The 26,993-nt window shown below is 38.5% G+C and overlaps 2 protein-coding genes across 3 annotated transcripts; both read right to left on the reverse strand.

Annotated features, from left to right (window-relative positions):
* Window positions 1-892: 892 nt before the first annotated feature.
* LOC111238392 (LIM and senescent cell antigen-like-containing domain protein 1) lies at window positions 893-10,230 on the reverse strand. Of its 2 annotated transcripts, none has more exons than XM_022767869.1 (10): window positions 10,085-10,230; window positions 8,644-8,800; window positions 8,418-8,484; window positions 6,596-6,716; window positions 6,285-6,434; window positions 5,980-6,130; window positions 4,590-4,682; window positions 4,373-4,421; window positions 4,170-4,245; window positions 893-3,226 (listed from the first exon to the last, which is right to left on the reverse strand). In XM_022767869.1, exons 1-10 carry the CDS (start codon window positions 10,111-10,113, stop codon window positions 3,112-3,114), a joined length of 1,008 nt encoding a protein of 335 aa, XP_022623590.1. In that variant the 5' UTR covers window positions 10,114-10,230; the 3' UTR covers window positions 893-3,111. The 2 variants fall into 2 exon arrangements, with proteins under 2 accessions (XP_022623590.1, XP_022623588.1); XM_022767867.1 differs by lacking the exon at window positions 893-3,226 and adding an exon at window positions 3,762-3,954.
* Window positions 10,231-14,161: 3,931 nt separating this feature from the next.
* LOC111238403 (F-box/LRR-repeat protein 3-like) lies at window positions 14,162-20,081 on the reverse strand. Its single transcript, XM_022767882.1, has 6 exons — window positions 19,797-20,081; window positions 17,860-18,064; window positions 17,321-17,485; window positions 17,064-17,186; window positions 16,306-16,477; window positions 14,162-15,860 (listed from the first exon to the last, which is right to left on the reverse strand). Exons 2-6 carry the CDS (start codon window positions 18,061-18,063, stop codon window positions 15,220-15,222), a joined length of 1,305 nt encoding a protein of 434 aa, XP_022623603.1. The 5' UTR covers window position 18,064; window positions 19,797-20,081; the 3' UTR covers window positions 14,162-15,219.
* Between the last annotated feature and the right edge of the window lie 6,912 nt (window positions 20,082-26,993).

Genomic DNA, 26,993 nt, shown 5'->3' on the forward strand with positions numbered 1-26,993 from the left:
TTCCCAAAATGACAAACATGTCCGTTAGCTAATGTGATTGCTCCACACTTAATTTTGTTTACAGTTTAAACATTACTTATTACACTTTGTCATCAACCTATCTGTAAACCAGTTCAGTGTGAATAGATTTTTTTTTTCTGCTCATTAAGAAGGTGGTGTCTGCGAGATGGTTGAGCCAGATAACTCCAGCATCCCTAAAATGCTGACTCATGCTGTGCACAGCTTCTCAACCTGCTAATGCCAGTGTCTCACAGTCACTGCTGAACTACTGCTCAAATGTCTACATGCATTTTCTGTGCTCCCTCCTCCACTCAAACATAGACCTCTCTTAAATCCCTTTAGGGATTTCAACTCATCACTCCCTGCGTTCTCATCTGCTGATCACTGTGCTGTACAAGGGCGTGATGAGCCACTGAGCCTTGATGCCACAAAGAATTGCATTCAGATTTTATTTGTAATGAGTTGTCTAACTGAACTGGATAGTGTGGTTTATCACACTCTGCATTAATTTTCCCAACAAACATTCAGTTATTCTGGTTCAGTAATCTATATCATATTGAATTCATAACGAAAACTTTCATTTCAAGTTTTGGACATGATGAAGTGGTTCTGCGTAGCTGATGGAAACTGACCAACAAGTTACACTGTTGCAATACAAAAGTCAGGTACAGTTCAACTTGAGGCTTTCCAAATGCACTGGTCTCAGCATTTGTCATTGAACTGGTTTACAGCTAATTTCAATACAACTCTAGTTATATAAAAGTTAACATTCATGGCCTGGAGGAGTTTAAGTGTGGAGTAATCACATAGACACATACTTCATGCTTTATAGCGTAATTAGGAATGCATCAGTTTAGTGATTATGAAGTATGAGTACAGCAGTTTATTAAAATGTTAGCAAAACACTAAAAAATGTAAATATTCAACTATATGATAGCGCTAGTGTCACCTACATGTCCAGTCATTTATGATTCAAACTTGGTTGGATCATTGCACATCTGTTTTCATGCATCACATTTTCTCCATATAGGCTTTTTTCACTGAGGACATTTTGACATGTGGTGGTCAGTGTAAATCGTAAAATGAATGATGGATGAATTCTGTTTAGTGGCTTCAGTTACAGGGTCCTGGTATTGTTCATGTTCAGTCACTGTCACACTGCCATGGCTTACGGGGACAATTGAACAGCACAGAGCTATTGTTTATGCTATTAATAGACCTTGTGCTTTTCCTACTTCGACAAGTCAAAGTGTCTGCTGTGAAAAGGGCTTATTACGAAACAACAGTTTGATTTCTCTGTCAAAGTAAATGTGGCAAACAGAAAAGGATGAGGAAGATAAAAAGCTGTGAAACACATCAACATACAAAGCAACCATTGTTTTACCATTGCCTTAACAACCCATTTCAGTTTTTATTAAAATGTTATGGTACATATTATACAGCCTTTTTCTTGGAAAACGAGAAGCTCCAGAGGCTGTTTTCAGTCATTCACTCTACCTTTGCTACCCAACTGTGACATGCAAATGAAGATATTTATCCAAACTAATGGGTGTTCCATTAATGATTTACTGCATATTATAGTTCACTGTGAGTCTCACTCATGCACAAAACAGCATGTGATTGTAGGTTTAAGACATTTTTTTTTCTTGGTTTGACTCTTTGCATGTTTTTAATGTTGTATGTAACTTTTACTGTAACTTTATTGTGGAGTGTTTGTAAGGTGAGTGATGAGCTTATGCTCATGAATGCATGCTAAAAGGGTCAAAAAGCTAAACTCTTTCATGGTCCAAGTCAGAGAATATTAATTGAAAAGTTAAGGATGTGAACATGACTATGTTACAGAGACATAGTAGGCTAATATCTATTTCAGAGCCTGGGCAGACATTAAAGGTATATTTCGTATTTCGTCAATTGAAATTCACTGTGATGTGTTTAGGAAAACTTTATTGATTATTCAGCAGAAAACTAAATACTGTGTATGTGCTGCAGTAAACTGTAATTCGCCATTTCATGCAAATCAAGAAAATGTAAACTCTGACAAATGAAATGTATGCAAAAGCGTTCCATAATAAAAATGCTCATCCAAGCAAATAAAATTTTCTGTTGAATGTCACTTCCCATTTTTTCTAAATACGTTTGCCTGTCTACAAACAGCCCAGGCAATGTGCTGACTCATTAATGATATTTTAACATCAAAGTGTTCTGATGTTAAATAATCAGCAGAAGGTTCATTTCATCTACACTCCTTTGAACTGTTTCCCTCTGTTAATTTGGCTAAAAATATCAGAGGGACAAACCCCAAACATTTACAGTGCAAGCAATAACATTACACTTCCATACACGCTGAAAGCATACAGTATATACTGAAAGTCTGAATATATCTACCTCTGGAATATTCATCTGTCGTACCAGGCTGATAGAAGAGTGACAAGAAACACCAGAAGCGAACAGTTCCAAACATTACATTGTAACTTCTACCACACATTTAACATCTCTTAGCAAGAGACATCATTACAGTATTCTGTGGTTGCTTTGTAATTACTCACACTGAGGTATGAAAGCTCAAAAGATGAAAAGTCTAGTAACATTCTTCTTTCAGTAGATATTTTTGTCTAATTAAGATAGCTAGACTAAGGCATAACTGTATTATAACTATATGTATGTTACATTTTAAGACACATAGTTCATATATTTCAGGTAAAAGTGTAAATCCAAGACAATCTTTTCAAATTTAAGAGGTTTTTAGACACAGCAGTTAAAAATTATGCTCATAGTTAAGTCATAATAAATTCAGACATCACATTTCTTGGCTCGGAGAGAATAACAAATTTGGACAATTTAGGAATGTATTAAAAAAAAAAAGAAAAAAAGAAGAAATATTAATGTATTAAAAAAAACAGCAAGACAGAAAAAAATATCTGCTAACAGGCACATCTATGACAAGACCACAGTGGTATATTTATATTTTTCAAATGGATCCCTGATTTGTAATGTTGATGTAATGGTATAATGCCAGGCTCTTTTATCATAAAGCAGCAGTTTTCCTGGATATTTTACCATCGCAGACATAGCAGGAATACAGTACTTGCAGGTTGTTTGGCCTGAAGCAGCTCACTTGCGTCCCAAAGACTCAGCCAGCTTCTTGAGCCTTTTCTTGAGCTCCAGGGGAAACTTCTCGTAACACTTTTTACAGACAGGCTTCATGTCAAACTCAACAAACTTGTTTCTGCAGAGAGGGAAAGAAAGACCACGTAAATACTAAATATGTAACCAAATGACTTGTCTCCTGCTTACATTAACCTTTCCAGATTTCCCTCCCACCTGCACAATCTGCATATTTTTTAATCTAAATATTATTATCACTGCAGGTTAAAATTTATTTCAAGTCATCATCTCCTCACTTTAAATTATATTAGCATTAGGGGCATATTTTTAGGAGGTAACACACCATCCTCTCATCTCGACTTATCATGGAAACCACTGAAATCATCCTGCAGCTTTGCCCTTTACTGGAAAGTAGCAATTACTTATCTCATTCAAACAAACAAAAAAGTCTTGGTGGAAGCTTAATCTTCATGTACATCAACTGAGCCAAACTCACGTTTAATATACATGTATATTTCAGAGGTTTTGTACAATTACCATTAACACAAACAACTCCAGGGTCTTGGTTTTACTTAAAAAAAAAATAAATGCAAAATAATGATATCATGCAATTTTGTCAAAATAGTAAACAAGGAACACCACAGAAAAAGAGGAAGGCAGAGATAGCACCAACCAACAGATGGAGTGGTGAGTTGTTAAGAATAATAACTCTACAGACACACAGCAGGTTTTTTCTTGCGTTCTTTGGCATCACGCTCACGTCGAGCCAGGCGGCGTTTCAGCTCCTCAGGCATGTGCTCATAGCAGTGCTTGCACACTGGCCTCAGGTCAATTTCAACAAACTTATCTCTGAGTTACCACAGACGCAGCAAGTGAAGCATGTAAGAGGAGAAATTGGAGGAAAAAGGGGGGGAAGGAAAAGAGCCAAAGAGGGAAGAGTTGCAGGAGGAGAGTGAAATACAGAAATACAGAGTATTACAGAAAACTGAGAGGACGACAACAATCAGCTGGTATTACACACAATTAATTATCAAAAGACACTGTTAATGAGCACTATCACTTACTTGAGAGTGAGTTTTGTGTTGCAGGTGGAGCATGAGAAACAACTGACACACCAGGCCTTATTGAGAGCAGACACAACTGAGGGGGGGGGGGCAGAAAAAAAAGGAAAATTATAAACATTCAGCTGTTGTATTTTAAAGCAACATTTTGTGTAAATTACTAAAAACACTCTACTGAATGTGAGCTTTATAATATTGATACTCACCATCGCCTTCAATCACGCGGTTGCAGTGATAGCACACATCGCCAAAGAGCTTAGTAACAGAGAAACAAGGAGATTAAGTGTTCATACAGCAAACACAAATTAATTTATTTTTGGTGAAGTGATAAGTGGTTAGTAGTGCTGTGTCATTTGCTTTGAGAGTTTACTAACATTATGAAGTCTGTCATGTCCCTAAAAGCCATTATTGTTTTTTTCTTACCTGGTTATAATGAGTCTCACAGTAAGCCAACCCCTTTCTCTCATAATGGCGATGACCGAGGAAAGGTTTCTCACACTTGGCACACACAAAATGCTGTAAATAAAAGCAAATGTTGCACTTTGCATTAATGTTTACTTACCTAGACAGGTTTATAAACTTATGGACTTAACCTGTGGAGAAATATTACTTTAGTGATCCTTTTGTGTCATTTTTGATCACATTGAGCCCACACGGCTATGGAGAAACCACTATGTTTCTAGTGCATGCCAGATAAAGTTCATGAAGTAGTTGGGTACAAAATTAATTCCAGCTAATGACTGTCTTTAGCATTAAACTAGCTTCTATACACTGCTGATAGTCTTTGAACTTTTTGAACACTATAAATCAAGCAGCCTCCAGACAGATGAATACACAACTTGATCTACTATGCAAACATTGCACATGTATACACACGCACGCACGCACTTATTTTATTGTATCTATTATTCATATTTTTTCTTATTTTAGTTAATTATTTGCTTATTCCTGATGTATAGGTATTCATTGAAATTTCTTTATTTAGTGTAACTACATCCCTTTGTGCTGCTGTGTCAAATTGAATTTCCGCTGCTGGGGATCAGTAAAAGTATATCCTATCTTATCTCTGCCTCAGGAGAATTAATCTTTTTCTTTTTTTTTTTTTTTTTTTTTTTTTTTTTAAAAAGGGCTCACATCTCTCGTACTGCTTCAAATAAGCTGATTTACAGTGTTTTGGTTGTTAAGTGGTTTATTTAATGAATTTAATTTCCCTGTGCATAAATAATGGTAACTAAATGTGAAATTTATTATAGCTTTTTATTCTACTTTTGTGCAAGGGCAGCATTACATATAATATCTACAAAGAGGTGGTCAGCATGACATTTGTTCACTATTATTAACACATCAGGAGCCTACTCCCTGTAGTCCAACTTACATTGAGCAGAAGAATTTCAACAGACACACTTGTTATACTTGTTTAAGTCTTGTATGAACTAATACTACATGCATTTGGTACCTAGTATACTGGTACTTATTCTTCGTTATTTCATCAGTGTTTATGTTTAATGGGCCATTTTGTGCAACTCTTGGAAATGTCAAGTTGGCAGCCTAATGGAAAGATGATGTCTAGATGAGTTACGCTTCAGTTTTGTTTACTCTCTGACAACTGCAAAAAAAATAAATGGCTATTCTCACTTCTTTCCAAACAATTATCAGATCATGAACACAGTAAGCATGGTCATGTAAACATGTAAACTCAAGGACCAAACTCAAGGCCTCAAAACAAGAAATCTTGATGTGTTTAACATAACTGTAAAAATGGGAAAGTTTTCTCTAGTGTATTGATAAATAGTCTCAAGTTTTGTTCACAAACCTCCACATGCCACTGCTTGCCCATGGCATTGACAACACGCCCCTCGATGGGTCTCCGGCAGGCACCACAGATTGGTACACCCATCTTGTCGTGGCACGGCAAACAGAAAAGCTCTCCCTTCAGTTCCCTGGCATCTGCTGTCAGTTCCTTCCTGTGGACGAAGAAACATTGAAAAAAGAAGAGAGAGGAACACAGGCTTTGAGCCACTGTTATAGATCATTTTACATGTGAAGCTGAAATATAGTCTGAAGCTAAGAGGGTGCTGTTTTCTGTACTAAATAGTAGTGTGGAGGGGTAATACTGACCCACAATTGTTGCAGTTGAAGTGGTCTGGATGATAAGGATCATTCTTGAAGATCAGTGGCTGCTCTTCAATGATGGCATGGCACTTCTGGCAGATATACTTGCCCAGGCCACGAGCTTTCTCGCGGTTATGGCACGGACGACAAAGGTGTCTGAGGTAAATAGGAGACAACAAAATTTAGCCGCAGCTGCTCAAAATTCCAATATTTGTTAGAAAGCTGTGAGTAAGTCACCAGCTTGATGTGTGTGTAACCACCTGCTTTACAGGCTGTCACAGTGTTATATTAAGACTGTAATAGGATGGGATACTTGCCTGCCAGCATTTTTGACAAATCCCACGTCTGCAAGCACAGCCTGGCAAATGTCACAGCAGAAGCAGTCAGGGTGCCAACTGTTGTTCATGGCCTTAATGACACGACCGATAATGAACTCCCCTGAGGGAAACCATAAGTGAGAGGTCAGCTTGAGGCAAGTCTAGGTTTGACTTTTTCAATATTTGTTGGGACTGAAAGCTTTTCTCTGATATAGCACCGTAGTTCATACTAATTTCCCCATTATGGAGTCCTAGTGCTAGTAAAATACACAACAGGGCTTTCTATAGTGTTCTCAAAGTGACACTTGAATTTTGAATGCATTTTAATTGTCCATATAATTTAATCAGAGCATGTCTATGTCTCCCCAGACACAGTCAAGTAGTGTTTAAATTAATCTTACATGACACTAAAATGCATTATGGGTGATCTAAACACAAGTGGGAAGTCCTAAATGAAAGTGTAAAAGACTTTGATCTGATCTCTCAAACAACATATGGAGGTCAGGGATGCTTACATCCACATATGTACTGTAGTGAAGTGGTTCCCAAACAGGGTTTACAAATGGGGAGGTGCTGTAAACAGTGAATGCTTTGATATACACCACTTGCAAAGTATGGAGAATTTTGTGAAAAGGTCTCTCAAACAAACATAGAGCAGACAATGATCCAGGTGTGTATTTATGCGCAGAAGAAGGCCCAACAGAAAATGTTCAGGAACCACTATATTACTGTGCTTATGTCATGGCAAACTTCTTACAGACAAGTGATTTGCCAATGGCAAACAATGAGGGAATGGTTTCAAATTCATCCCTACAAGATCCCAAAAAGCCAAAACAATTGCCTTCTCTAGCCATATGGCTAAGTGCAAATGTTTTTTCTGTCTAGCTTCAGTCCCCAAAAACAAAATCAGATGTAAGCAGGAGCAACGTGAAGCAGAGTCCAATCACAAAAAATGATTTTAAGCACACCTGAGATGCATTCTGGTACCAATGTAGTCCATCTCAATTAGATCTACACATATAGCTTCAGTCAAATGTTTTTGATCACCTCCTTTTTTCGGTTGTTACTGAAATGTACGTACTGTAACAGTGAAATTAAAGCATAGAACAATTAAATAAAACTGATTTTTGAAATGGATGGCATCCACCCACACTTGTGATGTTCTTTCAACAATGGAAATGAATGTTTGTCTCAACCAATGTTCCAGAAGTTCCCACAAATGTGTTGTACATGTAGTTTGCTATGCTTTCACCTTCTATCCAGTTCATCCCAAACCAGCTCTACTGGGCTTAAGTCTTGAGCCTGTGTGGCTCTTCCATCATGTGAAGCCATCATCTAGGTCTTTTCTTCTAATGTTTTGGGTCTTTGTCTTGCTGTAGGATGAACTCCTGACCAACCAGTCTGTCTTCCTTTGTTACTTGCCTTTTTCTCACCACATGCAATATACAGTACTACTTCCTGCAGTACAGTATTGTCCTTATACATCAGAGGGTGTAGAAACAACACTGCCTTTGTACAGACAAAGGGTTTGTAAGTAATTAACAAAGGTTGGGACACCTGTGGGAATTGTTTGCATTAACTTTCAAGGTTTACTTTACTTCCATTGCTGCAGTCAAGTTGTAAGTTAACCAATTTTGTAACCTCTGAAAAAAAGCCTGTCTCTGTGAAATGTATCTGATTTTTCAGTATTTGGTGACCAAAACTTTTTTTTTTTTTTTTTTTTTTTTACCTTTGGCAAAGTGGTCACCAGTATTTCTCCACATAACCACACAAATACTAGATCTACACAGGCCCTAAAAGAATGAGACCCTGTAACACTCACCACACTGGTGACAGCAAGGAGCAAAGAGCATCTGGAAGTCATGTTCACAATATTTTCTTCCTTCAAACTGTGAGGAGAAGGGTGGGATACATTCACTGAAGAGAATCATTCAAAACATTCTCTGTATAAAAAGTATCAGAGAAACCCCACAAGCAACGCACAAACTATGACTCATCATTGTGATGACTTGTGAAATATTGGTGACTAGTACATTTCAGTACACTACCTCATAGAAGAGTCCCTCTGGAAACTGCTGGAAGCACTGGGCACACACAAAACACTGCTCATGGTACAGCTCCCCATTACTATTGACAATCTTCTCAGTCGGAGCAAAGCCACTCTTGCATCGCTCACAGGCCGCATGGGCCAGGGCATTGGCCATGCTGTTGTGAAACAAGAAAATACACGTTAGTACTTTACTTCTCCAGAGTCCCTCTGACATGTAAGGCTGACAAATAACTGGGATGCAAGGCTGGACAAATGTTTATCATTTCTCACATAACTCCTACATTAACTGCTGCATTTATTTCAGCAGCTGTCAGCAGAGAGAATGGAAATAATATGTGAATCAGTTGGGAAACTCAGTAACACTTACTCACCAAACAGTCATCACCTAATTTGGTAAAGAAATAGAGGTACTGAAACCAAGCTGAGAGACAATGTGAAGCCTTCTCTCCACACATACACATATAGACACACATGAGCTACAGCAACTTCAAAAGCCATTCTCTCTTGATTGATAGTAAATTAATTGTCATCTCTTATGATATTCAATTCTCTTTATAATACTTTATTGTAAACTTAGTATTTTTGTATGTTGGACCATTTGGTGGATAAAACAAGCAGACTGAATATATATGAATCTTGGGCTTTGGGGAATTATAGCAAGCACCTTTTGACATTTTACAGACAAATTGATTTTTCAGGACAATAATCAGCAGATCAATCATGAAAATGATCAGTAGTTTCAGCTCTAATATACACACAAATAATTACTAATAAAGTCACTGATGACTAGACTCGGATAGTATCTTATCAATTTGCAGTTAAATATTATGCCACAACTTACAACTTTCTGTCAGTAGTCCAGCTAAGGCCAATTCTGGCTCAGGCTTCGTGTAAATCATAAATATGTTTAAAATTAAGTTGCAAATTGAATTTAAATAATCCAATCCAACGAAATGTAAAGTTAGTTCATCATTTTCCCCAGTAACGGTATAATATACATTAGTTACAGTCTTTACGTAACCGGCTTCAAATAAATCATGGGTATACCGGAAGGCTCATAAAGGGCATTAAAGTTCAGGGGCGGCTAAAGATAATAATTCGCCTAACTAACTAGCATGCTAACCTGACAGTGTCAGTGTGGGAAAGAAAACTAACGATATATCACGAATGAAGGTAAACTAGCAATAGCGTATCAACTGTGAACCAACCTTTAAACTGTTGCCCTGAACCTAAATATGTATTCAGAGAAACATTTTTGCAAGTATCTCAAAAGTAGGGCAGCTAATCTCGGGTTGCGGTGAGCTAACTTTACCCCAATGGTTACGTTGGCAAGCTAAGGTACCGTTAGCTTTAGCGTGTTGGCCTCGAAAGCTAACTGAGCGTTTACCTGAAGTTGTTTATGTCTGATTCTACCCGAGCTAAACGGTGAAACATCTTACCTGCCCGTCATTCCTACCACCCCCAGCATCACCTATCAGCTCGACAGTTTTAGCTCTGAACCTAATGAAGTGACACTAACTGTTGCGCTAATTCGTCTCGTGTGGTCCCCTCCCAGGCGAGCCCTGCCTGAGCTGGCAGGGGGCGGAATCAGTCCACCCACACTGGGAGTGTCCGTGGAAGTAATAGAATCAGCTTCACAAATCCTCCCCACCAAAACTGCCCTTGGTCTGGATTTAAAGAGCCTCATCATACAGGATTACAGACGGGACAGTCCCATGCAAAACTCTGATATATGGGCATATACAGGAGTAACTTTGTTGAATTTACATTTTGGTATGTGAAACCATATAGAATCAGGCTGTGTCATATATGTTTTTATAGAATTAAGAGAAAAAACAAAGACCAGAATGTTCCCGTTAATATTTTTAGCCAACAGTCTCCACAACACACAAACGTGTGTTTGGAATAATGGAGGAATAAAGCAGATTTGAGTAAAACCAGCAAGCTGACCTTATCACTCTCAGTCCATACCTGAAATGTAGCACCGGGATGTTTCCTGTGTAAAAAAAGTATAGTGGGTTAGAGGAGAATTAGGCCTATATAGAAGAGTGAAAAGCAATATTAACAAAAACATAACATTTCTGCTATTTTATTGGATCAAACAAAGTCCACTCTCTGAGAATGACCAAAAGTAACCTCTGTCTCAAAGAGTCCAGGGATCAAGACACACTGGGGATGTGTTCCAACTATTATTCTCTCATAAATATTTCGTTCTTACACAGTCTTAAAAACATTCATTTACATCAACATTCAGCTGCCACATTGACTGGCCTTCAGGGCTGCACAATTACCTCCTTAAAATCATAATTTTCACATTTGTATCAGTTACATGAGAACAGCTGCCACATGCCGCTGATGTTTTTATGCAACAGCTAAATATGATACAGGACAAAATATAACCATATTATGGTTGATGATATACCATCATCAATTTAAGTTGTTTTTATTTTAGGTCAGCCAACTGTTTTTTTGTGATAGCAGGAGAACTTTACTGCAAAATGAACAGCATTGGTCATGATTGTGCAGCCCTGTGCTAACATTTAAACCCTCCATCCTTACTTTTAAAAGTCTTTGGGTGTTTTCAGACTGACAGTTACAGTAAGTCTGAGTCAGTTTAGGAATGGGTTGCAAAAAATATTGATGAAATTAAGACTTAAAAAACTGGGTGTGTGGATCATAGACTGTATGTGATGTGTGAGCAGAGCAGCAGGTTTGGGGGACATGGGATCCAACTGAGGTTTGGACTCATAAAAGAGTAAACCATGTACATTAGTGACCTGTACATCAAATTCATCTGGTTTTATGAATTTAAATTGTTCTCAGTCCACTACTTTGGTCCAGACTGATATTGCATTCACAGTCCCCAAAGGATGAATCCTATTGACTTTTCCTCTGCTGTGATCATGAGGATGACATTATGGTTTTGAGTGACTGGCAACTGTTGGATGGATTGCCATAAAATTTGGTACATTTACATTCCCCCCAGGATCAATCACAATCACTTTGGTGATCCTGACTTTTCATCTAGTATCATCAAGAAGTCAAAATTTAAATTTGCCTAGTACTTTGATTTATGATCACATACCTGCAAAACTAATGACATCCCCATCACCTTTGGATGTGCTTTGTGTTTAATACTAATTAGTAAATGGTGACACTCAAGAGGGTGAACAAGATAAACATTATACCATGTTAGCATGATGCTAGCATTTAGCTAAAACTGCCACTGTGCCTGAGAACAACTTCACACAGTCGCTAGCCTGGCTGTAGAGTAGACTAATAGTCTTGCTGATTGAAAAAGAGTCTCTTGATTAGCATTGATAGCACGAGGCTTTACTCTCCTGTACAAACACACTGATCTAAATTAATTAAGGCTTACCATGAACCATATTACTGAGGGTGTCTGAACATAATTAATTTTTGATGACTAATTTAATGTTTTCCCCTCCCCAAAACAGTTTGCATGACTGTTATAGGAAATGCTACTGAATGGTTTGTTCCTAAACTTATGAAGCATCTTAAAACATACAGGTCAAACTCAGCTCAGCTCTCTTCAGACCTGTATTGTCTTGAAACAAGATAACTATGCAAAAAACAAAAAAGGAAACCATTGCAACAAGCTAATGAAAGCAAGTGTTGTCTCTATAGTTAAGACATGGACTACGTATTCAAACAGGCATTTTTAATGTGGCTATGAACTTTACTTAAATATTACATATCTTTGGGGAAAGTACAAGAGGTTACCTTCCAATAATCTCAGTACAATGCAGCCTTGTTTAACTAAAATAAAAACAACACACTGTCACGGTACACTATAAAAAAAACTGCAGCCCTTACTCGGCCTATAGTTGAGTATTACAATAATCATCTATAAGCACTGAATACAAATGCAGTTAATATTAACCAGCAGATGGCATGTCTTTATAAATACACAATAAAATGTACTGTTAGTCAGTAAAGGATAAAGTCCATCGCCAAGCCTTGTTGACCTTCAGAAACAGAAAACAGAAAATTAAGACATGATCATGAACCCCTATTAAAGGGCAACAACTGAAGAAATATTAAAGTTTTTTCTCCTTCTTTTCAAATTAACATTTCCAAACAAAATACACAAAACATATCAACCGTGTAAAACAACAGATTACAGATTTCAACTGAACACAATGATTTACAGGACTCTTTCATTGCGTGGTGCAAGGGTTGACATGTTTCAGCAAAAATCCACAGGGAACATCCTTAATAAGTCCACCTTAAGACGTGTTCCAACTATTATTCTCTCACTCCATCGCAACAAAACAATAGCAAGACATAAATATTTCATTCTTACACATTCTTAAAAACATTCATTTACATCAACATTCAGCTGCCACATTGACTGGCCTTCAGGGCTGCACAATTACCTCCTTAAAATCATAATTTTCACATTTGTATCAGTTACATGAGAACAGCTGCCACATGCCGCTGATGTTTTTATGCAACAGCTAAATATGATACAGGATAAAATATAACCATATTATGGTTGTTGATATACTATCATCAATTTAAGTTTTTCTTATTTTAGGTCAGCCAACTGTTTCTTTGTGATAGCAGGAGAACTTTACTGCAAAATGAACAGCATTGGTCATGATTGTGCAGCCCTGTGCTAACATTTAAACCCTCCATCCTTACTTTAAAAAAAACTGTTTTTGTATTTTGTCTGTTTGTCAACTGATCGTAATTTAAAGGTTAATTGAAAATAGAGGCCTCTTCTATGCTGTGTTTACAGACATTGCTAATGTTGAACTTTTAACAGCATCTGTAAATATTAATAAATCAGATTTTGTCCATGTAACGAAAGACCTGTCAATCAATTTGAGAAAGCTTCTGTCTGCAACTTTAAGTACATTTAATCTCTAAAATGTTTTTTTACAAATGCAAAGCCAGAATATATCTTTCTTCGGTAGACTATAGACTGTACAGACTATTAGCATGGTGAATGATTGTGCTGTCAAGCAGTTTTGGTTTGTCCCTTTCCCAGAAGCTTTCCAGAATGATTTTTGTGTGTCAAATGTCAATAATTAAACAATTCTGCCTGCCACTTTAATTTGTTAGAACTTATTTTGCTTGTAAGAATATAAAATAACTCCAAAAAAGCTAGTTAACTACCAAGGGTGACTCATTGGCAGATTCACTGACCACTGCCACAATTTACCACCATTTGGCTGCAAAATCTGTTAATTTCATGCCCTAATGAAATTGTAACTCATCTTGCATCCTTCATTGGAGTAAAAGTGCATCAGTAGGATTCCTTAAATGTACAGATATATGAAGTCGACAATTAAAAATCCTCCCTCCCATTTGTTTTGCAATTTAACACTTTGATATTTACAATTACATTAAAATAGGAACATGTTTCAGGCAATGCAGAAATATAGTTATTGTACATTACACACAAAATATGTTCAAACATCACTCTTTTATATATATATATATATATATATATATAAAGATATATATATAAAGATATATATCTACAGCATATACAGACTAACATGATTATGGCCAAAGTCACTTAAGAGCACCACCTTCACAAATAGCTGTCCTTAGAAAAAGAGAGATGGAACTGTCTTTAGCCCTGTCCATGTCAAATCAGAGGACGGAGGAAGAGACAGTTCTGTTGTTCTAAATGAGATGCAGTGACTCAGAAACACATTCAAAGACATTAAATAGAGACATGACAATAGACAACAACACATGGAAACCAAAACCAAACAAAAATATATGGATTCAATGTGGAATCCTTATGTGCTATTGCCTACATGACCGTAGTTACATGCTCGACCACCTCTATAACAACCTCCACACAACTGGTGACTGTCCCTTTAAAATAAAATGTTTCTTATTCTTGCACAGTCACAGCGTGTTGTTACTTGGGTTGTGGAGATTTTAACTGAATATCAACAAAACATATTAGCTTATAACGGTGATCATCCCCATCTAATGTGCATCTTTCCATCACACGTGAAGATTACCACAATGCCTGACCTAAAAGCCATTCTGCAGTGTGATGATGACAATCTGTTGAATTTATTCTATACGTTACTATAAAGTGTCTCAGTTAGAGCGATTTGTACTTATGCCCACTCGTCATATGGTAAACATGTTTATGAATCTGTCTGCAGACAATGCACTAATTACAACCTGTGTGGATGAAATAACTCCCAAACTTTCCCAATCATTCCTGTTAATTCCCATGGAAAAGCATCACCCCTGAATAAACTACAAATAACCAATCTGCAGGGTTTCACTGCCCAAGACATATGGCTCAGAGAACAAGGTGCTAAATGTGACAACAAGAAAAACAAATTTAGACTTAAATATTCATTTAAATATAAAAATTCTATACATAGAACAATATGGTAGAGTTGAAATCAATAAACAGATGTTTTATCATATCAAAACTCAAAGAGATGTATATATGGTGCTTGTGAAAGGACTTTTCTGAAAAGCAGGAGAAAGATGAGGACACACACACACACACACACACACATATATATATTAAAACTCATAGAAACTGACACCTTCTCCCAGAGCTCTACCAGGTAGGCATCATGTCTGGGAACCAAACACGACCCAAATGCTTTGACACTTCCCAGTGGATATCATCCAGCCCATAGCGGTGATCTGGGACCAGCACTTCCTCCATGATGGACAGCTGTGTCAGTCTGTCTCCACACATCTTGACAAACTCCACGAAGGCGCTGCAGGACACTTCACACTCTCCCAAGCCGATGGCCGACAGCTGCGTGCAGCGTTGGGCAATGCAAATCAGCTCTTCATCCAGCGGCCGCAGCCCGTTGGCGCACACCACCAGCTCAACCAGACGCGGGCAGGTGAGCCCAACGCGCCCCAGGACGTCTTTACTGACAGAGCGGCCGAAGTATAAATGCGTAACGGGGATTTCATCACGGAAGAAAGGGCCAAACTCATCCTCATAGAGAAAGAAGTACATGACCAGATTAAATTTAGGAGAGTGGCGCACCATGGCGTCCCAGCTGCTCTTCTTGATGGTGTGGAAATGTTGGCCAGGATTCTCACTAACCACGTCGATGCGAAGGTGCTCGAGGTGAACGTGCTTCTCTGAGGACAGGGCGATGAGAAGTTCATCACTCAACAAATGGTAGTTGAGAGCCAGTTCTCTGAGGCCATGGCATTGATCGGCCACACACAGGATGCCTGGAATAGAGAGAATAGTAAATTAGGAGCCTATAGATCTAACCTGCCTGTTTAAGGCTGAGCACAGGAAAAGATGAGGCAATGTTAGCCACCACTGTTATACCTTCCCATAGATTTTAGACTTAGGAAGACTGATTTACTGATCTGATGTATCATAACATTGTAATTAAAAGCCTAAAATATCTAGAATTCAATATCAATCTCCCCTCCCATCTACATTAATGTCCTCTTAGTCACTTCTGCCCAATTAACTCCTTGAACGCTAATTAACATACTTTTATATTCCTTTCACTTTCACCATTCCCTCTCAAGGTCTGCTAAAAACACAGATGTTACAGAGATGAACAAAGATTTGCATCAGTTATAATTGTTCTTGATCAATCAGATTAGTCATTATTAATCATTAACATTCCTAATATCTGTTATTTTTGCTATTATCCAGTACCTGCAGGTGAAACGTGAGGGCAGCTGCTCATTTTCAGCAGTTTGAGTGTGTCGCTGTTATTAGCCACCAGGACTTTGAGGGAGGGGTCGTCAACCGGTGTATCATCAATCTTCAGTGAGGACAAGGATTTGGAGTTGACAAAAACCACTGTCAGTGCTGAGATGAAGTGAGACTGGTGAACAGGGTGAAAGATAGAAACATTTCATCATCCTTTTTTTTTTTCGGTAAACATAGTCCGTCTTTCAGGCAGCCCAAGATGCTAGTTTTATTTCCCAAAGACATCAAGCAATCTGACAAGCAGACGTAGCTAGCGACCTCAGTTTAATTCTACTACACATTTCCACATTATCCCATCACCCCTGTCTAAATGTATGTGCATCTTTGGGCAGGTGCTTGTAAAGTACAAGATGCAAAAAAAACAGACACATGCTCACACCCACTTCTGCCTTAATATTATGTGCATCAATTAAAAAAAACAAACATGCAAATGTGCAGCCATACCACTTTGTTAACGGATTGTTAACAAGATTGACTGTCAAAGAAAATGGCTGAGTGCAATGATTTTAGCTTACAACTTAGAGATCCGAAACTATACACCTTGTCACAGGCACTTGACAATCAGAACGGCAGCATCTTAAGACACTGATCAGAGATTATAGCTTTAAATTGGAGAATTGTTTCACCATGGCAGTTGTTACAATTGTAGGCTTTGCTTGTAGATAGAGATGCACAGACAGAATTATCATGCTGCATCTTACTTTGGGCAGCTCCATGAAACTGGGCCGAGCTGTGGAGATGAGCCCCAATGTTTTCAAAGAACAATTCACGAGCTGAGAGAGGATGTCGCACGCTGCCTCCGCAGACTCTCTGCTGCTGTCCACCTAAACAGTATGGAGATAGAAAAACGAGAACCCACTGACACTTTCATTTGGACAGAATATAAGAACGCACTTCACTACACACTTCATTACTTTACCCATACACTCCTCCTCTCCTTTTCACTATCAGTTCATACCTTGAAGCTGACATATTGCAGGTGGTTGGAGTGCCTTTTGATTATCTGTTTGATGAGGTCTGGGTGTGTGGCCTTCAGGTAGGAGCTGGCTGGCTGGTTTAACTCGAACTCAAAACACCGCCACAGCTCTGGCATGTGAAAAGCCTGGTTCCAACCTCGACACACCTGTAGTGGCAAGATTAAAATCAAAATTTGTTTGTGCTTGACGCCAGCCTTTTTGGTATTTGTAGAAATTTCTGAATTTGGAGAACAATTTATTTTAAGTTTGCATTTCACATACTGGCAGTATTCAACTAAAAACATCCAGTTATTCCATTTAAAATTCAAAATCCTCTAACAGATAAAGGTTGATAGAATAAAGGTTGGTTTAATAAAGTCATATTGAAACAATAATGAAACAATCTCAACGTGCAGTCTGCATTGTTATTTCAGCAGTGTTAAATAAAATCCTCACATGACACATGCCACCACAAATACCGCTTGCTGTCAAATATTATCCACTAAGTGTAGCAATTGATGGGATATTACTACATGGGCACCTGAGAGGCATAAGCCCTGTCCAGTAGAGGCAGGTACTGGAAGATGTGGAGCAGGATCTCCTGAGGCAGACATTCCCAGCGGGCACCCTCCTCCTCCAAATCTTTCTCCCTCCTCTGCTTGCAGGGCCGTTTAAGGGTCTTCTGAGACCCACCGCTGGTGCCACCTCCTTCCTCCTGCTCATTCCCTTGGAGAACTCGTTTCATCCTGGGTAAACAGAAGAGTAGTTAACAAGATCCAGATGGTTGAGACGAGTGAATTTTACAGGGGAAAGAAAGTCTTTATTAGCAGTACTGTTTATACATGGCTTCTTCATCACAAGACCCGACATGCTTGGCAGACTAAATGTTGCCCCATTAAGACTGCAGTCCACGTCTGGGTAGGCTGATTCATGCTGACACATACTGAATACATATATGTGAAATGATGCATGGTTGTAACTGTTTTCATTATCGGGTAATCTATTAATAATCTATACATAAATTAAATATTAAGATAACAAAAGATTTTAATTTCACTATGATATGAAACTACAGCTGCAGCTCCTCATATATATGACACTCCAACAAAGAAATGTTTGGTAGTTTTATATGATAAATGACTTAATTGCAATTAACAGATTTTTTTAAATTGTCATTCATTGATTTTCTTAAGACTTAACGTTAATTATCGTTGAGGCACTGCAGGGTTGCCATACAATATCCTACTTTTTCTACATCGGCTAAGAGTATAATACATTCATGACTGTGTCACCCTGCATCTCACACCCTGCTACTACCTGCTGGACAGGCTCAGGGGCATCTCTGCAAAACCTGCACCTTGGGTCCTGTCTGCTGTGGTAGACCCTTGCCTGTATGGATCTGATGCTTAGGGCCTGTTCTGGGGCTGCTATGAACGGAGCCTGTCCTTCAGGCCGGCCTTTGCTAGACATTGGCAGGATTTCTTGATGTTAGCCATTTCCTTGTTTTCCGTGTGTGTATACTATACACGTTTTTCAGTTAATTTACACTTTTATCTCTGGTTGTAGTAGCCCATTGTTAGTTACTCACTGAAAGTAGACATTCATGTCTAGTTATCCAAGTTAATGTTATTTTCTTATGCAATTAAAAAAACACCAGACAATGATATTGCTACAACTCAGGGGGAAAAAATGGAAGTTGTTGCCTGTTATAGATGTCTGTCAGACTTGATGAACATCTTTCTATTAAGCAACATGGTAACATTTTTGTGAAGAGACTAAGACTGAAGTTAGGGTTTTATTTATCATTTCAGACACAAGTCCTGTTTTTCTTTAGAAGCCGGGAAGGCTGGCCTCCACCTGCCATCTTCTTACAAATTCTTGATTACAGTGACTTATTTAACTTCTTTTCTTTCATCAGTATTGGTCGATATTAATGGGATGTCGTTAAATATTATTTGAGAGTACCAGCTAAAAATGATTGGTTTCCCCTTTATCACGCATGCAAAAATTACACTGTGAAAGTTAGTCCCTTGGTTACAGTGGTGTTTATATTGTATTGCCCAGACCTGCCTGACAGACTGAATTACCTGCAGAGCTGCAAAAAGGCAAATCTGTCTATAACAAGGTGTCTTCTCTGCTCACCTGAGAATGAAATCACAGGACAAGAAAGGCCACGCCTCCCTCTGTCTCAACCTACACCACCGTCAGACAAAGTTCGCTTCTGTCCACAAAAACTGTCTTTAATTACCAATTTCTGCACATAAATGGCGCGATGTTAGCGACCTTTAATGGTTAGTTTACAACACAAATCCATCATACCAAGACAAGAGCTTAGCTTAGCTTAGCCGAACCGAGCCTCGGATCTTGCTAACTACTTAGCAAACAAGTTGTGATGAATGTTAAGTGACAAATGAAAAATAGCTTATTTGGACACGTAGTCGGGGTTCACATGAGTTGTCTACCTAGCGTTTTTCTTACCTGGCTTTCGCCTTCGTCGGATGTTTGTCAGAAAAAACGCTTACTCAACATCAACCGGGACCGACACAAGAAAACTGCGTTCGAGCTGGCCTACCGATCAAACACATTGGACCATAGGACAGCACGGGGTGTCGGGAGGTTAGCAGACACTGATTACAAGCTTATTCAAGGAGGTTTTCAAAAGTCCTTTCGTGTTCCGAGCGCCTGACCTAGTTTCTCTTCACAACTCTGCTGCTTCGGTAGTTTGCCTGTCAGCTAAAGATGGCGTTTGTGTTGTTGTGTCAAGCTGAGTGGGCTGGCCTGCAGCTTCAGTGAACTGTCGGCAGGGGGAGTCATTTCACTGTACTGGAGTTATTCCCCATTGCATTGTAATTGGTTCAGGTTCCAACATTTCAATAAAGATAGTATAATGAATCCAAATATTAGGCAAAGGGTAATCATACTCAACAATTGTACATACAAACAAACAACGGAATATATACACATAGTTAGGGGGCTGGTCAGTTTAATAGTGGTATTTAAAAACAAAAAATCAATTCTGTGTACAAAACACACCCATAGAGTTTCTCCAAGACATAAACTGTACACAAGGACTGCAGACCACACATTTCAGACCACAAAATTCAATGGAGGCACATTGATAGAAATGTGTCTAATCAAATATTCTTGTAATTAATTTCACCAGTGTTACCCCAAAATGTGCTTTCGCTGTTAATTTTCTGCCATTATGTAGGTGATCAGGGTCAGATTTAGCTTCTGCTTTTCCTCCACATAGATGACATTGACTCACAGTGCAGGTGTTTTAGTAAATTGCTGGAGTTGGCCCTGAGTAAATGCAGAGGAGGGTGTTGTGTACTGACATATTGGCAGTTCTGAGGTGGATACAAGGGCATACCAGGACATGCCTGGTACCCCTTATGATGCCCCTAAATCTTGCGTTGTTTTCTCCCTGAAACAGGGAATCCCCTTTTCAATGTAATATTGTGATATTAATAAGAACATTCTTACATGACAGCTACTATATTTTTGCTGTGTTGTGAAGACCATTTATGATCTACTTTTCATGAAGATTCTTTCAATTAATGAAATAGTGTCATTTTGGATTGCAACATGTGGCAACATCAGTTAGTTTGTGTGGGGAAAAGTGTGTATTGCACTTGGCCACCACCATACCACTGCTGCCAAACTCTGAATGGTCAGGAATATTTTTTAAAATGGTTGCGTGAAGCCACATGCATTGTGGCCTCTTACCAAATACTTTTTAGCAGCATTGAAAAAGCAAGCTGGTTTTCAAGTACTGTGTTTTTAAGACTACTTAAACATCATAGAGAGCAGTTTAAAAACCAGAGTTGAATACTGAGTCAACATTAATATCCCAACAATGACACTCATCTTTTATATCGCAGAATACATTCAGTAATAGATCACATTTTAGGAGAAGACATTGTAGTCCAGCACACATCAGGAGACTGGGACTGAAAGTAGACTACCACATCCCAGCTCTGTCACTCAGGGTGGTCCGAGAGCCATGGTCTCACACAGGTAGTGCCGCTTGCCACCACAAATAATGTCATCCCAGGAGTTTAACCAGTCCTTCCCTCCAGTGCCTCTCGGTGGCACAATGGCAACACAGTCTTGTCCTGACAAGTCGGTGTCCCAGTCGGGAACGGCATTGTTTGGCTCCGATTCCTTCCAGTAAATGACATCCCACTTGATAGTGTTGCCATTGACCCATAAATGGGTGCCCTCCTTCACCATGTCCTGCAACCCGATCCACGCTGAATGGAAGTCTTCTTGAGGGTGTGCCTGTACATACTGGAAAGTCATGTTGGTCAAGAATGCCTGGTCTTCAGCATTCAAAACAATAGCCAGGTCACCACCCATGCTAATGCACAACTGGCGAGCAACTTCCCACTTCTCTGCTACTGAGGACAGGAAGAAGCAGCGTGAGGCGTGCTCGACCCAGCCTGGCAGGCAGCGTGAACAGTGCAGTGTGCTTTTGTTGCAGAATCCCCAGAGGAAGGTCAGATGGTTAGAGAACAGGATTGAACGCTGTTTTTGATTTTCTGCTTCCAGCTGCATGGAGGTTTGCTGTTCATTGATTAACAGCTGGTGCAGGCGTTTGTTTTCTGCAGTTTCCGTAGTGATGATTTGCAGTGATTTGTTCAGATGCAGGTTCAGTTGTCTCTTCTCTTCTTCCACAAGGCTGTAGTTTTCCATGGTTGATTTTAGAAGCATGTTCAGCTCTTTGTTTCTCACTTGCAAATGTGTTTTTTCTTGCATTGTATTCTTCAATAGCATGCTCAGCTGTGTTTTTTCAGATGACATCAAAGTCAAGTTGTACAGAGTGGCATTCATGAACAGTTTCAGCTGGCCATATTCACTTCTCAGAAGGGTGATGTTTTCAGTGCAGTTCAGAAGTTGCTTCAGCTCACTGTTTTCTATTTGCAACTGCTTGGTGATGTTCCACATAGTGAATACCTCCTCTGCCGTATACTGAAATCCTGCTGTCACACTTTGGTTTTTATTTATCTGAGTAAAGAGAATGCCGGTCACACCACAAAAAAGCACCATCAAAACAGCAATCAAAATGGCTTGCCACATGGATCCCAGTCTCCTCATGCAGTTGTTTTGAGTGTCTCCTCTGTTTATCTCATCTTGAACTTCTGAGGCATTTTTTTCCGGATCCTCACCAGAATGTTCATTAGGAAAACTAAGAATACAAAAAAGACAAGGGATCAAGAGATGTACTGTAAACAAGAAGTTCTAAAATCACACTACCAGGTAAATACCACATTTTAATTACAAATTGGTGTAGTAGTATGCTCTCAAATTCCACATATCTTCATTACAATTAGCTTCTTATCTGATTGTCCCCAGCAATCACTGGACAAGCACCTGTGAAAACATTCCTCACCTGTTGGACTGTTGGGACTTATATACAATACATTTGATAATTATATTACGTATGGCACGTTACGTTACCCTATGAGGGAGAGAGAAAGAGGAGTGATCAAAAAGCAAGTGTGTCTCGTTTTGCTGCCTCTCTCTCATTGACTCCAAAAGTTCTATTTACAACCATAAAAAGCAGCAGGATAAGAAAGTGAACTAAATCACGTGTTCTGTATGTCTTTCGATCTCCACTACTCTTAAATCACAGACCAGCACCTACACACAACAAGCAGCTTCATTACAATCAGCTGATCGGATTTTGTGTGTGTGTGTGTGTGTGTGTGTGTGCGTGTGTGCGTGTGTGTGTGTGTGTGTGTGTGTGTGTGTGTGTGTGTGTGTGTGTGTGCGTATGCGTGTGTGTGCGTGCACGTGTTGCTATCATGGCTATATGTTGTTATATATGTTACACTGTGGCAGGGCAAATTAAATTTTGGATTCATTTAATACTACAAATAATAAGTTACTATTTTAATGGGAAAACAAGTCAAATATCATCTTGATATTTGCAGAGGCATGACCAATCAGCGATCATTCTGATGATCGTTGATCAGCGTTATCATCATCCATTGGCATAACCCTAATTCCCATCTCCTAAAATATTTGCATATTTCACTTGGATTGGACCAGGGGAAGGTTTAGTAATTTTTGGATGGGGGGAGGGGTGCACAAACTGTTTTTAAGAAGCGAGGCACATTTGAAAAATGAGTAAAAATGTGTTAAGAATTACATTCAAAGCTCTGTTTCTTGGTAATAACAATCTCTATCAACTGCTGTTATTTTCTTTATTTATTACTCAGTGTAGTGAATGAATGCCAAATAAATAATTTTTATTATATTATAATAAAAATAGAAATATTTTAGTATGAAATAATAGATAGATAGATTAAACAACAAGATAAAAGTAATCTAACAAGAAGTAGAGGAAAAGTGTTAAAAATTATTGAAAGCTCAACAAACACTTAATAGAGATTGAATAAAAATAGAGTAGATTTCAGGTTAACACTTAGACAAACCTGCAAGGTTGGACAGTGGGTCCAAGTGGGCCATGCAGGGGCATGGCTGAGAGCAGTGACTGGTTGTGACATCAAAAAGTTACGTAAGTCCTTACGGCTTGTTTATGGCACAAATTCTGAGTATATATTTTATGGATTGAACACTTTGATACTTTAACAGTATTTTTATAGCACCTAGACCTGCTTTATAATCAAAAAAGACATGGAATTCTCACTTTCTACAACATGGGACCTTTAAAGGGCCCAAGCTTCCTCACGAAGTAGGCCCTGCTCTGTCCCTTATACTGTAGACAGCCCATGTCTTGCATTTCAAGTCTGTTGTTAAGGTGGGCTCCAAGGTCTTTGTATCACCTTCACTTTCTCTCCAAGAATGATGACAAAGCTACCAAGCACAAAGAATATAAAAAACACCAGAAAAACCAAGAAAAGTCCTCCAGGCACCCAATATCCATATTAGGGTGTAAAAGCACAGCAAATAGAGTGTTTAAAGATAATGACACAAAAGTACAAAACACAACAACGTTAACTGGATCTATTGCAACAGGCTGCCACTACAGCAGCACCATCTTGAACCAAAATCAATAAATATGCTATTTGTAACTCTGGAACAAGACTAAAAAAAAAAGAGACAAAATGACAACAAACAACACATCCTTTGTAGTCATTTTGTGGTCATTTTGCGTAATTTAGCGGCATTTTGAATGTCTAGTCTTTTTGAGTCAATTTGTGGTAATTTTCGTCTTTCTTGGTCAACTTCTATTTATTTACTTTTTGGTCTCTTTGTGGTAATTTTGCATACAAATAGCCACCCCTCTGATTTCTGTGAATTTTGTCAGGAGCAAACTAACATACAAATAAACAGCATTTGTTAAATAATTTTCTTCTCTGCCCCTTCCTCTCAAATCTTCACTACATCAAACGCTCTCACGATTGGTAAATGTTATCGCCCAATATTCCCACCCTGACTACCTTGTCCTATAAATTATTGAATCCAAAAATAAGTAATTTCTCAAACACTTTAAAAAATGCCAACAGTCAGAAACGGCTCTAAACTTACTGTACCATGTACTTACCTCACTTGGATCTCCTCTGCGTCGCTGTTACTGTGGTTTTCCTCTGGATTTTCTGTTTTTCCTCATTCTTTTCCATTGTATAGCACTTCCATGTTTACTTCGGACCCGTGGTTGGCGCTACATGGAGCTAAAACGCCACCCGGAGCCCATTAGCAGCTCCACCAAGAAATTACCAAATGTTGAACATGAAGGTTCTTCTCTGATTTTCAGCGCCAGTTTCCATAGTAACCTCAACAGCAGAGCGAGATCGCGCTGCTGACGTTTTGCGGGATTCAACGTTATTTACTGGAGTAAACCGTTACCAAACAGTTCAGAGCATCTTTGCCGTTAGTTGGTTTCGGTCTGTGCATGAAGTACAATTCTTCTGCAGTTGTTCACGTTGTATAATGAAAAATACCAGCTTAGGGGCTATTCCCTAATTTCATTCTCCTACTTGGGCTAGTACAAATATATGATGATGTTTGTGAGCTCGTTCTCTATTAGCCGATGCTTACTGAACGTTGTTAACGCTTTGCGTATGTTATTGTCCAATTGAATGAAGGCGTGCAATTCAATTCAGCGCACCAAAGCACCAGTTTGTTCCATTATTCAACTTGTACAATGAAAATTGAACAAGGAAGTCGAGAGCCGGAAACAGAGACAGCCATTCAAGTAAAGGTTGCGCGTTTTGAACAAAGCAGCCAGCACGTTTGTACCGTATGTACCGTTAATTTAAGGAGAGCTAAGGTAAATAAATAAACAAACTGCAAAATAATGAACATAATTCATAACTGTTATAGTCTTTTTCTGCTAGCCCACAATGATCGGGAATATCCAGTGAGCACAGGAATTATTATAAGGTCTTGCGATTCATGTATTCATGTATTTAGACTGACATACAGATAGATCAAAAACTCAATCAATAACTAGAACTGGTTTGTGTTTCATTTTAGAGACTGAACACACAAATCCTCTAAAACAAGCAGGAAGTTAAGCAAAACTTAAAGATTGTGATCATATAACAATAATAATAATAATTGATTGATAAATGAATACTTCAGATCAAATGTGTTGTCAGACTTATTTAACATCAAGATCAATTCTGATGGAGTTCTTATGATCATACTGATCACAAAAGTTTTTTTTTGTAGCTGTGATGTTTGTATAAGCAGAAGAGCCATGATCAAAATGAAGGTGCAGTTTCGTGTTTGACCACAGGGAAGGAGCATATCCTCTGAAAATCAGTTTACATTGAACCACAGGCTGTGATATAATAATGGTAGTTACTTCTGCTATTACTGCTGTCACTGCAGCTGCCAGTAAAATCACTACATGACACCAATGTGACCTATAAGAACAGCATCAGACCAAAGCAGAGAAAAGTTCTGTAGTGTAACAGTTTTATTCCATTGTGACTTATGATATTCACTTCTGCAACAAAAATCAATAAACCAATATATGCCAATCAATATGACAAGCACTAATTCAACACTCTTTCAACAGGGATTACTTTGTTTTGTATTTTGTTATCTTACCATACCATAGTGACAAAGGAAATATCTATAACATAATTGTACAAAATCAGGGGTTTTTAAACCGTGCACACAGTCTTGGATCACTGTTAAGCTTTGTGTTGTTTCTGAAACTGGTTTTACGTAAACCTGTGTATTGGTTACACTGTCATCAATACAGCATCACTGAATGGGAATACTTACTGCACATGTACATGATGACTCATTCAGGTGAAAGATGTTTCATGTATAATGCCAGTATGTTATTAAGTAACTAACAAATACAGACAGTCTTCCCCTGATTCTTCAAAATTCATCACAGTGAGATGTCCCAATAGAAGTGGTGGTTGGCAGTATTTAGTTCACTGTGAGGGAAACAAGGCAGAACAGCTGCCATGTAGACCTGCTGACCCTCAGCTGAGTTAATAATAATTAAGGTCCTAACATTCTGTCTGACAATAATCATGCCAAAACATACATGGGAATTACTTTTCGGTGTGAAATGTGAAATGAAACTCCATGAGTTGATATACAGTTTCATGTTTATTAAAATGGGACGGATTTACAGGTTGTACACTCCATCCACATTGGCATTGATTAAGAAAGCAACAAACAAGTACAAATGCAGTATATACATACCAGTATACATATATTTATAAAATACAATAG

The sequence above is a fragment of the Seriola dumerili genome, unplaced genomic scaffold (genome assembly GCF_002260705.1).
Source record: "Seriola dumerili isolate Sdu_G_001 unplaced genomic scaffold, Sdu_1.0 BDQW01001299.1, whole genome shotgun sequence".
In the NCBI taxonomy this organism is placed as follows: Eukaryota; Metazoa; Chordata; class Actinopteri; order Carangiformes; family Carangidae; genus Seriola; species Seriola dumerili.